This window comes from Brienomyrus brachyistius, chromosome 24 (assembly GCF_023856365.1).
Source record: "Brienomyrus brachyistius isolate T26 chromosome 24, BBRACH_0.4, whole genome shotgun sequence".
In the NCBI taxonomy this organism is placed as follows: Eukaryota; Metazoa; Chordata; class Actinopteri; order Osteoglossiformes; family Mormyridae; genus Brienomyrus; species Brienomyrus brachyistius.
The window spans coordinates 9,021,954-9,040,399 of NC_064556.1; the positions used below are offsets into that span (position 1 = coordinate 9,021,954).

General features: G+C 41.9%; 1 protein-coding gene across 1 annotated transcript in view; it reads left to right on the forward strand.

The window, feature by feature from the left end:
- The first annotated feature begins 10,826 nt into the window (after window positions 1–10,826).
- LOC125719823 (phospholipid-transporting ATPase 11C-like) overlaps window positions 10,827–18,446 on the forward strand; it is a 66,803-nt gene continuing 59,183 nt past the window's right edge. Inside the window, exon 1 of the mRNA XM_048994596.1 lies at window positions 10,827–11,295. Within this exon, the coding sequence (XP_048850553.1) occupies window positions 11,269–11,295 (27 nt within the window). The 5' untranslated portion in view covers window positions 10,827–11,268. The remainder of the gene's footprint in view (window positions 11,296–18,446) is intronic.

Consider the following 18,446-nt stretch of genomic DNA (forward strand, 5'->3'; position numbering starts at 1 on the left):
ATTGCCCTGATCTTTAGCATTTCATTTCCCACATTTAGCGTCACCTACTCCTGCTCTCTACGTTGTATCAGAATTACGAAGAACTGAGAAAATAATACAGAGAGACCGGCAAACACAAAAACAGCGAACTCATTCGAATGTGCTTTATTTACATTGGTTTGGAAATAGAAGCACAGAGCATAGAATATTTACGAATTTCAAAACACAATATTTATATATATATATATATATATATATAAAATCCTGATACTTAATTCTCACTATCAAAGTTTCTCTAAATCCCTTTTCTTTTTTGCTTATTTCCTCATCAATAATTTTACAAATGCTCCATTTTTAACTTTGCCCATTTCATTCTGCCTGCTCAAACCCCCCGCCCGCCCGCCCCCCCCAACCCCCACTACCATTTTGAATCCAGTTATTGATTGCCTGTCCCGCTTCACTTGGAAAAGGTTGATAAAAGGAGGTTTTCACTTTCTCTATTGGAAGTGACAGCTCCCTGACATGAATAATGGAAACTCTCCTTTCACAGGCAAATCAACCCAATTCAGCACACCCCTCCAGTTTCAATGGAAAAGTCACAGTCCCTCCCTGCTCATTCCACTCGCTTCACAAGCCCCCGAAGTTAGCAGGACACTTCTAAGGGACAACATTGTTCTTTGTCAACCGCTCTCCCCCCCCCCCCCCCCCACAAAACCATTAAATAGATAAATACATATATACACAAACAAAAGGAGCTACAATGGGTCACCATATTCATTTGGTTTTAATGCGTAATCCACCTTTTTTTCTTATTGACTTTCGTCTTCATTTGTTTGCGTACGACGCAGTGTACATGCAGAGTAATGCGATTATAATGACCGGGACAGTGGATACGGCATTTCTCTCGTTTCAGGAAACGTCTGTTTTTCCCAATAGAACTAATGGTGAAATGTTTGAGATGCACTGAAAAATTTATGTCAAGCATGAGCAACAACTTATTTATATTTCATGGAAAAAGTGAAGGAATCAATATGATCTCTCCGAGGAATGACCAGATTAAAGTATGTCGTATTATAGCCATTATTTACATTCACATGTTTACCATTGTTGATTTAATATGTCTTTATTGTTATTTTGAGTCATTAGAGTATCTCCCCCCCCCCCCCCCGCCCTTCCCGAAATGCAGTCAGTTACACTGCTGTCGCAGGAAGAAGCACGTACTGCATACTGACACTAACAATAACATAGACACCATTTCCAACACTCCAACCACTGACATTTCTCTACAAACACAAGTGCTTGTCTATTGCCTCCAGTTTTTAAAAGCATCTCAACAAGGTCCGTGTTAGATTTCCAACGCTGCTGAGCATGTGACTTCAAGTTGATTTTAGTCCACTAGCATAGATTCATACCTGTAATCCGGCTCATCAGACTACCAAATCACCGCGGCTTGTTGCGAAGTCCCTCGTGACTCGCGTGCGGCTGAACCGAGTTCAGGTGTGTGCAGCTGCAAGGCATTCTGGGAGGACACGGTAAGTGTCGGGTGTCACACAGAGCTGGGCCCACATTCAAACAGCACTCATAAAGCTGCTGTGAGCAGAGCATTGGGCAAAGGAAGCAGAGTGCCGTTCCTGCTTGGAGCAGCAGCGGCCTGACCACACAAGAAACACCATTTTAAATATGGCCGTATATAGGCCAAGAAATCACAATTCCCAATTCTGTATCTAGTTCCACAGTCTATCTACCTCCCAAAATGTGACAAACAGCTTGCTGGGTCATCAACTTATGAATAAACCTCTTCAAGTTTCAGCTGTCGATAACAATATACACAGAGTATTCTTGTAGGAGCTGAAATGTACGAAATATCTTGACTGATAATTCATAGATGTTACATATTGATTTAAGTTCATAGACTGCAAGTGTAACAACCTATATGTTGATAATGAACATGTTTAGTAATTATTGACAGTATTTATATATGTGGTATTTTCACAGTGAATATTTACAGTAATATGTCAACTGATAAAGTTTAATGATTTGTACCTTTGAGAGCATCAGCTACCATTGTGTGAGGTTATTAATAATGTAATTAGATGCAGTTAGTTAGGGGAAGATGGAGCAGCATGGTCTTTTGACCTGAGTCTGTTGCAATCACACTTTGCACTTCTTCACTAATCTGTCAACTTGTGTCTGCGTTTGAGTCCGATACCACATGGACTCGAGTCAATTTGGGAGTCTCTCAGTGGTTGTAGAGGAGAGGCAAGACATTAAATACAGTACTGCAATACAGACCGTACTCCACAGCAAATTCGAATATAAATATAAAATCACAGCGCTTTATAATGGGGAGATTGAACTTAATTTTAATGCATGAATTGCACTAGGAAATCAAAATCTGCACCCGGCAGCAAAAAATGGGAATTGAGAAAAAAATTGAGAAAATTGAGAAATTGAGAAAAAAAAACCTGCAGCAAAATATTTTATTTTACAGTGCAATAAATGTTTATTTCTTTTTATTTTCTTTTTATGCAAGGAAACAGCAGTGTACAGCTGCTGCAGCCGCATCGTATGTGCTCACATATACATTACATCATGCATACCGTGTTACTAGCTAGATACGGAGAGTCATTATACGGCCGGCAGCACTGTCCATTCTCCTGCACCTGTTACTCCAAGCGATACATCCGCTAACCTTAACTACACCCGCTTTCAGGCATCTCTCGCCCGGTGTTTATTTACTATGGGCCTTGGACATAAATGTGATCGGACGTGACTCGACAGGACCGAAGCCGACAGATAGCTGTGTTTGGAGACATTAAAGAGAATCGTGATGTACAGCAGCGCGTTTCAATGCCCCTTAGACATGACAGTTCTCCTTCAGTCCATGGCTCCGCTCAGCTGTTTGTGCACCATCGGCTTTCGTGCCCTCTACTCGTTTTCTCCCTTTATGCAAGATCGAGGGAACGGCCCACTTTTCACATGAAATGAAATGCAAAGGCAAAAACCTCCCACAAGCGATGCAAAAATCAACTCGTTTAAGAATATGCTGTCATTAACTTCTAATTACTAAATACATCCATGTTTGGGGGAAAGCAGATAAACTGGTTACAGGGTCCAGTGATGTTTATGCTGATGTGAGCATGTCAATGTGTACAAAACACTATACGCTAAACATCTTTCTACCCCAAGATAATGCAGATTGTGGAAGGCAAGACATATCCTGTCCAACTCCCAGACACAGATTTGGGGTGAGTCCCTTATTTATTCTTCCTCATGCTCCCCCCACCTCCCCCCAACCCTAAAAAAAGCATGCACACCCTTCCGTGAATGTGCACTTGTTCCTGGTTTCAATTCGCCATTCAGTCCCCACTAAGAAGACAAGCCCTGATCACAATATTGTCAGGACTCTGTTGGTTTTCTGGTTCAAATCCTTGTTCACGCTGTTTGCTGAGTACTTATCTGCTGTGACAACCTTCAGACAAACAGAGCGCCCCTGAAAGAGGTCTTCCACAAGCAGATTCTTCCTGCTGGGCAGTCACGAAACAAGCCTTTCACTCCCTCCATCAAGAAGAGGCGGGGCTAGTGAGCCTGCCCAGGGGACCCTCTTTCTTGGAGGATGGAAGCAGACCAATGCCTTGCACCTTAGGCTTGGTCATCAGGACACAGCTCAGTGAGGACACAAGCGATTTGCAAGGCACACACCTGTCCTCTCACCTCCGCTCCAGTCTAGCTTAAAACCCAAAGTGGAAAAGCCAGGTAGTACAATTTTCCCAGCATTTGACGTCTATGTGTTGGTAACTAAGGATGAAGACTTCTACTAGGGTTTACATAATTACATAATCATGCATGGTTCTTAATCTGATATAACTCTGTAAAATATATATGAATAAGTTTGAAATTGAAGTCAAGCAAGGTGAATGAAGGTGAATTTCCATCGTACCTGGTACCATATTTTCGATACGGTACTTTACGTACTTTCCCCTTTCCATTGATTTCTGCTTGAGTACCAGTACTAAAACTTCTAATACCTAAAGTGCCAAACCAGCTGGGGTACTTTTTTGGTTACTTTCGGTACTTTGGGGTGCGACTTGAACCAATTTTTTTGTTAAGTGGTTATGCCTCTGAAACACATTATAACCACTGTCTTGGAAAAAGTTGCAAATTCAGAAAACAACAATAAACTAATTTTTTTTTAAAAATGAAAGCAATAATGATGAATGTGTGGACAAATTAAAGACCCAAACATAAATTGGTCAGCAGAACAGATGCATCAAGATCAAGATGGTATGAGAAGAAAAGTATTTTGTATAATATACTAGGACAGCATGTTATCGTTTTGTTGTAATAAATATTGGGGTATTTATGAAGCAAAAACATATGTTTTTCATAAACCCATCTAGGAATGATTTAAACAACAAGGATAAAAATGATTATGATTGTCTCAGAGAACACATGCAACCCTCATGTAAAAGCAGACTTTAAACCAATTTTTATGTACTTGATAATCTTGAAAAGGAATATAATCATTAAAACTGCAAAATTTGCTCAGTTTTTTTCCCTATGACAGAGCAAAAATGTTATAGCAAAACTTAAACTCCATGCGCTACAATGTCCATACAGAATTGAAGGTAAGAAAAAGGCAGACCTTAAAACTAGCTGACTAGCGATGTAAGAATTGCACGTGCAAATCAAGCGATGTTGGTATTAACATCACACATCCTCCAGCCCTATAAGATATCACAGTGATTTTTCTAATTCACCACAAAATACCCCGTCTTGCGTTCAGATGTCATTCGGCACCGGTACCGTTTCTTACGCCAGTGGAAAACCGACACCTTGAAGTACCGTACTTTTGGTACTTTCTTGAAGTACCAAAAGTATGGTACCTGGTGCTGTGGAAAAGCATCCTAAGCGACCAGAAGTGAAGTTCCTGCACCTGGAACCCAAGCAAAAACATCTTGCCAAAGCCTCTTGAGGCTCTCCGTCCTGTCCTCGTCACCGCCTCTTCCCTGCAAATCGCTGTGGCGCGCCATTAAACAAAATACGAAAAAAGACGGCGCAATTAATTTAATCAGTATTCACGAACCATTTACCCAAGCTGTGCTTCGCCTCAGGCCCGGAGTTTCGTCCCAAACAGAACGCGAGTTGTTTTGCGAGTGCCGCAGACGGGCCGCCCCGCTCCACTGTCAAGCCTGGTGTCGAGCTGCGCTCACTTGAGCATCTTCAGCACGCTGCCTTCCTGCGCCCTTTCACTGCACCAGGGCAGGAAGTGCCTGCCCGATGGAAGATGCAATCTCCTCTTCACTGTACCAATTCATGCCGGTGCCAGATGTACACAGACATCTGCCTGTATCTCAATCGGTGTTCAATTTTGGTTCAGTCGATTTCATGAAGCAGATAGCGCCCCCCCCCCCCCCCCCCAAATGTGATTTGAGGCTCTCTCTCTCTTTTTCACCATCACATAATTCAGGGCTGATTCTTTTCCCTGCAGAAGAAGCGAGTTTAATTGAGATCTGCATTTAGAGACGATCTGGTACAATTATACAATTAAAGTGGAATTGAATCAATATCTGGGCCTCCGTTTTCACCATTTTGCAACACTTCTCCCACAGTTAAACTCTGGATTTCTTTTCAGGGGATGCAAATCTTACTTATTTAGTTGAAAATTGTGCGTAATTGCACATTTTCATATCTGCACCTTTCAACAGGGGGTTTCTGCTAGTTAAATCACATTAACCCCCCCAGAGGCACTTGGGAGTATTTTCTGCCGGGAACCAATTTAGAAATATGCTACACCTGGATTATCAAATACAAACGGGCTAATACTGATTTAGCTTCATTCCAGCATTCCGTTGCCAGAAACGAACTTCACATGGAGGAATCTCCTGAAAGCCACAGTTCACATTTGCGAGAGTAAATGGAGACTCTGAGGCCAAATTTTATGTCTTAGAAATCTGTAAAATGTAAAAAAAAAAAAAGTTTGCTTACTGCAGGCAATCCTTCATAATCTTAATTTTCTGCCATTTTGTTTCCCCTTTTTCCATTTACTTTAATAGTAAATTTGACAGAAGTCTGTCACAAGGTTAAGATTTTTCACTTTATGAATTTCCCGCACTGTCAGAAAATATCGTACCGCTTTGTACCTTTGCTTTGATACAGAAATGAACTATGAGAAACATTTTTTGTACCATTGGTGGTACATTAATGTTGTTTGTACCCTGGAGATGTTCCTCAGAATCCATTTATGTACCTTAAATTAGACTAAAAGGTACATTTACCCACAGCTAAGGGTACAACTGGCAGACCATTGAGGGTACAGGGACAAGAAAAGGTACAAATTCCAGGCTGCTCTGTTTTCAGACAATGTGCTTTTTCACTTAGTTGCAAAATAAAAATAAATGAACATTACATTAATATCATACGTTTGGCAAAGCAGATGCATTTCTAGCCACTTGTGTGTGTACATCTGTATGGCCCACAGTGGCGCCCAGGAGTGAGGTTCCCACTGTCCTGATCGCAACACATTTATAACTGAATGGGCATTGACTAAATGTTATGATGACATCTGACCAACACTGTTTACCTCTTTCCTTTGCTCTGAAGCAGAAAGTTACACCCGGAGCTGTTTGCTTATTATTCATCTGAACTGTCAGCGTGTGACAACAACAAACTGCCGATAACAAGAAACTGTTTTAATTCATGTTCTTTTTTTTTTTTTTATAAAAAGCAAACAGTGAACAGAAATGTCAGTCTTCTTCTGGGCACAGGAAGTGATGCCTCGGCTTGCGTTAAAAGCAGCCCCCTTAAACAAGCCCTGCGTGACCCTCCCCAACTACTGAATAAAAATAATGCACAAAAAAAAAAAGTAGTGAAAGTGGAACCGCCCAAGGAAAAAAAAGGGGGAGATTTTAAGCAACAGATAAGTCGTTTGGATCTTTAACAGGGTATAGTGCTATTATCTTAGCTGAATAAAAATGACATTAAGTGGTTTTTCTACTTAATTTAAATCAATAGAATCCCCACCTTACATATTGCAGGGGTAATGTAATGGTGAGAGAATCACAAAAAAGGTTTTGTGTCTGTGACAGCACCTATAGTGGGGCTGTGTTGTCCTGAGAGCAAAAGGAGAGCAAAAACGTTTTCTTTCTCCCTTCCTCTTCTTAGCGGCCCTGTCTGCTAACACATTCTAATTGATGCTGCTGCATTCCAGCACAGAAACACATTCAGTGAATAACGAGGCAGAAGCTGAATGCCCATGAATTGGTCAATCCAAGCAGAGCAGTAAAATACACCCCCCCCCCACACACACACACACCACATCTCCTCCAGCAACCCCCACCTCCTTCCTCTGAAGCCTCCAGTTTAGCTTTACTGCCCATTAAAGAAGCACAGTTTTATAGAAATTCACCCAACAAAAGCTGTCAATCTGCGGGGCAACCCCAAAGCTTGGATTCACACTGGCAGCAGTGACAGCCCACCCGTCCGGCCCCCATCCAGCTAACCCCAAACTGCCCCCCACCCCACATATGCCCTCTCCATGTCACACACACACACACACACACAGGTTTGTAATGATATCTTTGTGGGGACCGTCCATTCATTTCTATGGGCAAAACTCTAATCCCAACTACGACGACCTGAACCCCTATGCAGCCCAAACCTTAACCATAAGCAACTAAACAAAAATGTTTCACCATTTTTAGTTTTTTGATCGCAGTTACAGATTTTTAAAAAACTGAATTTCCTCTTGTGGGCCCCCCGGCAACATCAAAATAACAGGTTTTTATCACATCGTGGGTAGATTTGGTCCCCACAAAGTCATGTATATCTGACACCCCCCCCCCCCCACACACACACACACACCCTGTCCTTTTGCCCAGAATCAGAGCTCTTTTGTCCCCTCTGCAGGTGCCTCTGAAAGCACCCATGGCCGACCCAGACTCCCCACATGCCACGCCCAGTCCTGGGACAGCAACCACTGACAAAGGGACAGTGTGGAGAGGGACCGATTCAGGGAGGGATTTTCTGGGCTGGCTGGTTGTGGGGGCAGTTTGAGACAGATGGCTAAGGATGAGGTTTCCCATCAGTTCCATCAATCTCCTCTTCTCCCTAAAGGACTGGCAATAACGCATTCAAAGATCCGACTTCCTCACTGAAGGAATGTCTCCGGCATCAGGGAAAGTTAGACGTATCGTACACCAATGCAAACATTAACAAGCAAATAAAACTGAGGTGAAGACAAAACTCACATGAGCTTTTCGCAATTTCTGGGTGAAAATACAATGCAGGTAAATCTGTCAGCAGAGGCCTTAAGTACTTCCCATTGCACGAAATACTGTCATGCACATTGAATCCTTGTGTTTTCATTCCAGTGCCGACTATTCACCAAATATTTTTGTGGAAAGAGAAAAAATATACATTCAAACTGGTATCAAAAATTGTTGCTCAAACAAAATCAGGTATGGTATTGTGTGTAGTATGTACTGAATATAATGTCAGTCTTAAGCTAAGTTTGCAAAGTAATGCTTGGCTGACATTTACTTACTGCACACACACACACACACACACACACACACACACACACACACACACACACACACACACAGAAAAACACACATACATATACACGTATGTATATTTATATGTTGTTTTACCAAAATAAACCCACAAAAAAAAACTCAAAACATAACAGATTATAGGAAACTAGGAAGGGAAGATATTAATTATTGTGCATAACATGACAAAAGGAGTCAGAAAGGATGGATGGATGTCACACTATGGACGTTTTCTTAGTCTGAAAATGATTTTTATGTGTGTGGATGGTGACGCAGTGGGCCGTCCAGTTGCTTCACGCCTCCAGTATCAGGGCTTTGAACTTCTCCTCCACTCTTGCCTGTAGTATAGGATCGTTTGCATGCATGCATGCATGCATGTTCCCTACGATGTACCTCGAGCTTGTGCCACAGCGTGCTTGTGATAAGGTCCACAACCCTCCGCCCCCTTCACAACTCTGACCTAGGTATAGAAGATCGATAGACCACAAATGTTTAATCACACTTGCAATATCAACACAAGAAAATACAGTATTAGCAATTGATGTTAAAAAAAATCCAAAAAACTAAAAAAAAAAAAAAAACTATAAAACTTACTTTCAGGTTTCACTGATTTCTAACAAACTAATCACTCTGAAACACTTAAATCGTTATTTCTTACAATAACCACCAAAACAGTAATCGCAGAAGCGTTCAAAAATCAAATACGGCGGCAAACTAATACTTTCATATCCATGTACGTGCTGCCATCGTGTGGCTATAGGGTCAATTCTAAATTTCCGTTCAAGCAAAACGTACATTGAGAAACAAAATGTACAGGACAACCCGGACATAAATTGTATTGGAAATTATAATGATATATTCTCGCGGTATTTAACACTACCTGAAATCAATCTACCGCGTTTCTTTTTTGTTTTTTCCCTCGCTTCACTGATCAGTGCTAGATATTAGAAGCAAACTTTGCAGTTATATCTGTGCTTACATTCTATATTTAGAATTATACGTAAATATCCTTAATTCAGTTAAGTGGGATTACTTCTTTGCAATGCTTTTATTTATACATACCTTTATTTTTTTTATATATATATTTCCTTGTTATTTAGTTCGTTGTTTACCAAACATTTTTACAGTCACCGCCAGAGGTCAGTATAAGCCACATAATTAAATTTAATAAAAGAAATGGTTCGACACTTGCTTTCGCTTCAGGTTGCACCCCAGCCTTATGGCCCTGGGACAGGTTCCCGGGCCTCCCCAGTTAAAAATTACTAAAATATGGATGGATGGATGGATGATGACAGCTCAACATGTCACAATTAACAGCAAGTACCATATAACTTTCATAAAAATCAACTGCAATAAATCAAGTATAATATAACAAAGATCACAGGAAAATCAGAAGAGTGCATGTAAATATTTAAGGATTTGCCGTAGGTTATGATAACTTGGATGACATGTGTGCAGTCTTTGGTTATTATAGAACAGAACTTCGCCAGATCGGTTTGCATTTGCATTCCAGATGCTTTCTTTTATATAGCACTAACCAATCTAGATTCAATTGTGGTTTTATATCATGTATAACATGCTGCGGAAAGAGGGATAAAGTGAAAAACAGCACATGCGCCCAGAACGCTGGCCTCACACTGCAGCTTTTACTTTTTAGCCCTTAGTCTCACCTTTTCGCACAGCACCTTCAGTGACTTGACGCAATATTGCTGCGCTGATGTTCTCCCGTACCTTTTACCCATTATACTGGACATGTATGCCTATTTACATACTGTTGCAGTTACATATTTGCCGTAAATAAAAATCTAAACTCTGTAAAAGCCGATCAGTCGTTGTTTTTGTTCAGTTCTGGGGCGGATACATTATTATGTTTAACTTATTTTTGTTATTATTGAGCTAATATTGTGGTAGTCAGCACTAATTAGAACTTAGTTCTATCCAACCTCAAATTTAAAAACATATCTATCACAAATGTGTTTGTGAACACACAGGTATCATTGGGCCCAATGGATTCGCAACGAATGTGTATATGTATTGGCGTATTTTATTACATTTTACATTATTAATTATTTACCTTTAAGCTTTCCCAGTTATCCAAGATCCGTAGCATTTCGTATAGTACCACAGTTTTGTGTAAGTATTGAATTAAATTTGACACATTACGTTGGGCTGAAGGAAAAGTTATTTGCCCCGATAACGCTGTATGACTACACTTCCCATAAAGCCCTGGAGACCGCACCTTAGGAAGGCGGGGGCTGTGTCGGAGCTCACTGCGTTAAGCGAGGTGGGGTGGGGGGGAGCGAAGGGTAGTGTGAAACTGTTTGACTGGGGTGTAGTGGTAGTAGGGTGGCGGGGAAAGGAGGGAAATGTGTGTTTCATGCGCCTTACTTTAGATTTCGCTTCCCTCCCGAGCTGAAGGTGACGTCAGAGCGCGGCGGTCCGGGGGCTCTCCGAGGGAAGCGCAGCAACAGGGCGCAGAGCAGCATGTCTGTGAGCGCACGAGCCCGGCGTGCGGGCGGCCAGATCCAGCAGATCCAGCCCCCGAGTGCTGCGCCGCAACGCGGAAAGCGCTGAGACCATGCCGGGATACGGGGCTGCCAGCGTGGAGAGAGCATAGCGCCGCCCAGAGGTGAACCACAGCCCGAGTGACAACGCAAACCACGAAGCCTATCGGAGGCGAGCCGAGAGAAGTACTTCCATACTGTCTTCGGAGGCAGGAGGCGAGAACTGCAGCATGTTACGGAGGAGGCTCCGCCGGCTGGTACGTATCACTCAGGCGGCTCCTGATCGCTGTTTATCTCTGATGTTTAACGTGATCGGGCGCTGCTGTACACTTGCTTTACTGCCGGTGTGTATATAAGTCCCTTTAGGAGCTGCATATAACCTGTATACATCCCTAATAGATGCTGTCGGTATCTGGTCCACTATATGCGGCGAGATTCACTAACGTAGGATCCGACTGCATCTATGCGCTGTGCTCATGTATATCAACAAATGGGCGTGAGAATCGGCTTATTTTGGCGGATAACTTGCTGAGGCCGATGACACGAGTTGCACACGTTGTCGGCAGCCTTTGCGGCGCTGGGGGAGACGCCGGCGACAATCCGGCCCCGATGATCTTCTCCTTATTGCCGCTTCAGGTCGAGCGATGCCTGCTGCCGGCGCCTCTGATCCTCAGTCTATGATAGTACTTGACTCTGCTATGATGATCAGGTTCCTCAAACGCCACAGCGACGCACGAAGTCTCTGGTATAATGCCGGATTACCTGCTTGAAGTTCCAGTAAATGTTTTACGTAAGACACGTGGTGCCACTGAAGGAGCAGGAGGCACCTCTTCTCTTATTTTATTGAACTTTTGGGTGAAGTTGGTAATCCGGAACTGCACAGACTAGCCATCGGCAGGGTCAACAACGGAACAGAGAGCATCAGTGGCAAGCCGCGTTAACCGCCTTGAAATCCCCGAGTAGATCACTGGCATGGAGCCTCATGAGGCTGCGCTGATCATAAGGGGAAAACTTATTTTCAGTTGATGGTGACTCATTTCGCATCTGGGTCGCCTAACACTGTCAGGAAGCCTTGCCACATGACTGATGTGTTATATTGGAAGCTGTGCTCCCAAAATCTTTATGTTGCTCTAGTGCAAAACCTGGGCATCATGAAAGGCTGCTACAGCATCTCAGCTCTGCTTAGGTAATGTAAAAATATCAAGAAAGCAATGCATCTTAAATCCACATTGAAGATACTTAGTAATATGTCAGTCATTCTTTTTTTAATTTCTCCTCTTCCCACATATTCTTAAGCAGTGCATCCCATCCATATATCCGTAATGTTTTGTAAGACTGTTGTAATTGAGAAACGCGTTGAGTGTTGTGCAGGCAGCTTTAGGCTTTGAGTCTTTTTACTTGGGCACTTTTCCACTTTGTTATTAAGCAGCTCTTTCTCACACACAGGCAGTAGTTTATCTGATTGTTAAAAAGCTGGACCCTCATATGTAGAGTAAAGTGGAAGGTTAAAAAGCTACCCCTGAATTCTCCGAACAATTGAAAAAAAACTAAACAAAAACAAGTGCTGAGCCCCTGGTGACTTGGACCTACATCGTTCAGTTCATATTGCTTTGGGTTATAGGGTAGGGCTGGGGGGGGGGGGGGGGGGGGACACTGGGACTTTAGATAAGCTGCTCTGTGTATCCTTTCTTCAGCTCTGCAATGTACACAGGAAAGGAGTCAGTTTTTCCCATGTTATCCAAACTGTTCTCGGGGGGGGGGTAGGTTTTTAGGAATATCAGATCTCATATTTGTAAAGTAAAATAATTGTATTGGACAAGAAAATCTAAGAAGTTAACCATATTACTGTTAAAAAGAAATCCGTAGTAATTACGTTACAATAAATGTATTAAACGGCAAACATTCCAATAAACTAATGTATTACAGGGAGGGGGGGGGGGGATATTGATGATCAGTGTTACGAACTCCACATGCCCAGAAGGCGTGAAATGTTTTTGATTCCGCAGACCTGCATAAAGGGGGGAAAAAGCCATTGTGATTGGTTGAGTCAATTCAGCAAAGGAGACGACTGCTCTATTAAAATTAAAGTTGCTCTCTTCATTAGCAGCCTTAGTCGGTTTCATACTGTCAGCAGCACAGACTGAAGGCAACTATTTACATGACACTTATGGTTACACGCTAACGAAACGCGCGCATTCCACGGCAAACAATGCACAATTACGACTGTTACTATTAATATAAATCCAGGAATACACATTCATTTATTCTATTTAAGATATGCATGGTATGGCGCGAGGCACGCCAGTACCTGCCGTCCTAGTGCATGGAGTGAGATTATGTCAGCCAGTTGTGTAAAGTAGGTGGGGAGTAGAACAAATGTGAAAAATTCACCCCCGGGCCTCTTCACAGGTGGTGCACGGACACTGCGATCGCTGCCCGTGCGACGTCGTATCCCTTAAACAACATCGATTCCATTGATTACCTTTGAAGCAAAGCAAAAAGGCAGATCATTTATGCTATCCACTGTTTTATGTGTGTAATGATATTTAAATTGTACAGCTTGAATATAAGACAACCCCAGTTTTTTTGTGTTTTTTTTTCCCCTGAAAAACTAATCTTGTATTCAAGTCAAAATAGTATTTTGAATTTATGATTTATGATAGCTATGCGCATTTAGTAGTCATAAACGCATCTTAGCATTTTTCTGTGTCTATTTATGTATTCAGCGACTGTAGTTATTTATTTACTTTCCATATATCAGTATTGGGACACCTGGCCATTACAACAGCAGGAACTTTTATGACGTCCCATTATAAATCCATAGGCATCAGTATGGAGTTGGTCCCCCCTTTGAAGCTATAACAGCTGCCACTCTTCTGGGAAGGATTTCCACACCATTGTGGAGTGTGTCTGTGGGAATTTTTGCCCATTCATCCAGTAGAGCTTTTTTAAGGCACTGATGATGGATGTGAAGGCCTGGATCACAGTCTCAGTTCTAGTTCATCCCAAAGGTGTTTGATGGGCTTGAGGTCAGGGCTCTGTGGGGGCCAGTCAAGTTCTTCCACACCAAATTCTCCCAACCATGTCTTTATGGGGCACAGTCATGCTGGAGCAGAAAAAGGCCTTCCCCAAACCGTTCCCTCAAAATCTGAAGCATAGAGTTTTCCAAAATGTCTTGGTATGTGGAAGCATTTAAAGTCCCTTTCACTGGAACTAGGGGGCCAAGGCCAACCCCTGAAAAACAGCCCCACACCGTAGTCCCTCCTCCACTACATTACAGTTGACCCAGTGAAGTCAGACAGGTAACATTCTCCTGGCATCTGCCAAACTCAGACTCATCCATCAGACAGAGAAGTGTGAATTGTCACCCCACTAAACTCATTTCCACTGTTACAGTGTCAAGTGGCACCATACGTTACACCACTCCATCTGACGCCTCGCACTGCACTTGGTGATGTGAGGTTTGCATGCAGCTGCTCAGCCATGGAAGCCCATTCCATGAAGATTCCGGCTGGGATTAATGTTAGAGGAAGTTTGGAACTGGCGGTTATTGAATCAACAGAGCTTTGGCGACACTTTTATGCATTAAGAACACTATGCCTCACACTTGACGACCCCGCTCTGTTGCTTTACGTGGTCTGTTTCACTTCAAGACTCAAGACGTTCAAGGTTCAGGAGATTTGTTTGCCATTTGTGCACTCAGACGGGTGCGTACGAAGTTTTGTGTGAAGCTCGTAGAGTCAGCAATAAAACAGAGAAATAATTAAAAATCAGGATCAATAATACAGGCACAAAATAAATAGTTGGGAGTCACTGCAATAAAATTCCCACTTTCAAACACATTGAGCTACAAGAATAAGTAATAAAACACTGCGAAGTGCAGTGAAATACCAGCTATTAAGATGCATACTGTACAACACTGTAAAAATACAAACCACTTCCTCTTACAGTTGATCGTGGAATATTTAGCAGGAACGAAATTTCACAAACTGACTTATTGCAATGGTGGCATCTTTGAGAGAGAGAGAGAGAGATATTTTATTTATTTATTAAGGGGTGTTGAAGCTTGCCAGCACTGATTAGCAATAATAATAATCAGTGCAAATACAATAGGGATGTGGCAGTTAAGGCTGCTTGGATCTCTAATAACCAATTAATCTGGGAGCTACTTGCTGAGCTGCGAAGGCCTGCCAGCGGCAAAACTTGTCAGGCCTGCTGGTGCTGATTAGCAGAATAGCATCGCATTGTTTTTTCATTCTTTGGAAACCGAAAGATCGATCTGTGGGCCAGATTTAATAATGAAGTACAAGCCTGTTGCTGGGCTGGTGCTTTGAGCTGCCTTGGAAATGGTGACTGAGCCAAAGGAGTCACTCATCCTCCACTACGGAAAATGGCCGACAGTCAAATGCAGTGGTCTCCATTACCTTAGTAGTCGTGTCTTTCACTCTAGTGCCAACTTTGAAAAGTAATGACTTGCGGCTAATGGCGTAACAGCTCTGAAACTGAGAGCAAATCTGTGATCCACACGTTTGTGATCTCGTGTCGCCGTTACGGAACACGGAACCGCGATTTCCCCCATCCCAACCCAGCCGAAGTGATGACGATGCACCCCGTTGAGCTCTCACTACGATGCTAATGTCACAGAACTTATTTTTAATTTGACAATTGACACTTTCACACATTTAAATCACAATATTATTTTATTTAAGGTTAGCGCAAGCTGTACATTTTGTTGGTGATCAATAAAACTAAGAATTTTAGAATTTGGATTTTTTGCTTACCCCCTCCCCGAAAAAGGCTGCAGCTGAAGAATTGAGGTCTGAACCATCATGGATTTGAAGAATCGTTACACACCTACTTACAACAGACGATTTATCATATTTCCATCTAACAACATTTCCTGAAGATGATTTACTGGGGCTGCGCGATATGGGAAAATTGTATTGTGTGATAAGCCTGGCGATGATGCGATAACGATAAATGTTATCATTAGGTTAAGGTTGTGCAGTATCTCAAATTGTACATGCCGCAAATATAGTGGATAGAGAGCTTTGTGTTTTAAAATAAATTAAATTCACATGTAATGACAGTGCAAAAACCGACACTGCAGAATATTACAAATAATTCTAGAAAAAGCTGTGTCCAGCAATGGTGGAAATCTAAACAAACGTTAGAGCAGCAACCCACTGCAGACCTGCAAATGCTCAAGAATCTGAAAATCCTGTCATTAACAGGAGGAGGGAGGGAGAGGAAGGGAGAGAGAGAGAGAGAGAGAGAGAGAGAGAGAGAATGGAACTTGTGTAACAGACCGAAACTTGAGTATTGAGATTCCTCTTGACCTTTCCTTAGATTACGTTTGTGTCAAAGGGAGTGACAGTGACTGTGTTAAATCACAGATTTTAGGACATTAGCATTTTCACTTTGCTTGGTTTTAAAATGAACACTGGCATGTCACAACATTCTCTGATGTACTGAAGTTTTTCGGAAACTATTTTTACGGCTTGCATTTCCTGTATTTCCTGGCTCGCTGGCTAAATTGAGGTCTTGGCGCTGCCTAATTGAGGCCCGTAGGCTGCAGTTTCCGTCTGTCTAAATTCTGCATACTGGGTTGTCTACCGTTCATTCAGGGAGATTTTGATTTACATACCGTCATACATTTGAAATAAATAAAACGGTCAAATCAGATAGCAGCAAAGCTTATTAGCAGTATAGGGGTGCCATTATCTACAGATCCATACTGAACGGGGGAGGTAAAACAAAAACAAACTTGGATGACTATTGCCGTTGTTCTGCCTTTGCCTGGGGAAGTTTGTTGGCATTTTTGTCAGTCCACTTGAAGCATTCCCCTAGATTACTACGTAGCACTCGCGTAAGTCACCCTAAAGGTCTGCCAAATGATGTAAAAGTAGTGTACGACTTGCACTACTGCTGGCTAGGAAAATTACTTACCGATGGCAAATCTTGTGCAATCTTTGCCCCAAAACACTGTGCAGGCCAGCCGTTTACTCCAGTGCCCGTGATCGTATTCAGCTGAGTAGGTGAAACACACTATTCAGTTCAATTCAATTAAATTTATTTTTATAAAGCGATTTTCACAACAAGGTTGCCCCAATGCGCTTTACAGGAGTGTGTTGTGGAACATCCTTAACAGAGGTACATAGCCTGACATAACCTGTCTTTGCGTAAACCCCAGCTACCCCCCATTCTCAGCTACCCAAAGCCTTTCGTAATCTCAGACATACATTTTCCCCATTGTGTTCTTCAGGGAAGTAGGATTTCTTTAAATACCTAGTCTTTAATTCAAAGTCACGGCCAGTGAAGTAAATTGTCAGGCTTACATAGGGATTATATAATTATTAGTCCAGTGATTTGCTTAAATTAATTTATTTTATCATAGCCCTCTCGATTTTTTTTATCACATGAATGATTTATCGCAAAAACGTTAAAAATGTGGTTACTCATTCAGCTGATATAACTGCTTTTCAATCTAAGCCGAACTCTTTCTTGTGTTTCAAACCTGTGTTTCTGTTTGGTTAGCGCATGGCTACGCATGTCTGTTCTCTCCCTTGGGTGATGGTTCTATCCATCATGCCAGTTGTGACTTGATGCTTGACACACTTTCCATTTCCTTCATGCTCAGTTTGCTGGTATTGTCAGTGGTTGTGATGTTTCATCAATGGCATTGTTATGTTACAATTTCCTGTAAATATTCTTCTGTTTGTTAAGTTTGTTTAATTTTATAATATTTCTATAAATTTATTCTCTATTCAAAAGAGAGACGTGCTTTTCTTATCGTGTATTTTTCATCATATGAGAAAAGGCATTGGTTTAAAATGTTGGTAACAATGTTTAAATGAACAATTTCTTTATTTGTATTGTGTGCCTGCTTTATAGATAGTATCAACTCATTTGGATTGGTTTTCATACAACTCTGTAGTTGGAAAGTACTTTGTTCTATTTCCTATATTGTCCTTATTCCGTTTCCTTCCGTCCATGTGTCTGGAAACAATGTTTCCTATTGCCCATTGAAAAAATGTATTGTGTCTTACTCTGAATCACAGGAGTCCTTTCCTGTTGATATTATAGTTGCCTCAGACCTGCAGCTTATGCCTGATGTTCTGTGACCTAATTGCCAATAAGCTGGTAATCAGCCATGTAAAATGGACTGTAGGAGATCTCAGGCACTGATAAACAGCCATAAGGTAGGGTCAGGGGCAAATGCCTCGCTTCATTGCTCACTAATGTGACTGGGCTCTCCTTTCTGCAAGGGAAGAACAAAGAAAGGAAATCCCTGTACATGTCCCTTTGTAAATATTTGATTTTGAACATTGTGTATCCATTACCTATATAATTTATACATGACAGTGTGCATAGAATAGAATACTGTTTTGAAACCCCATTTGGAAAT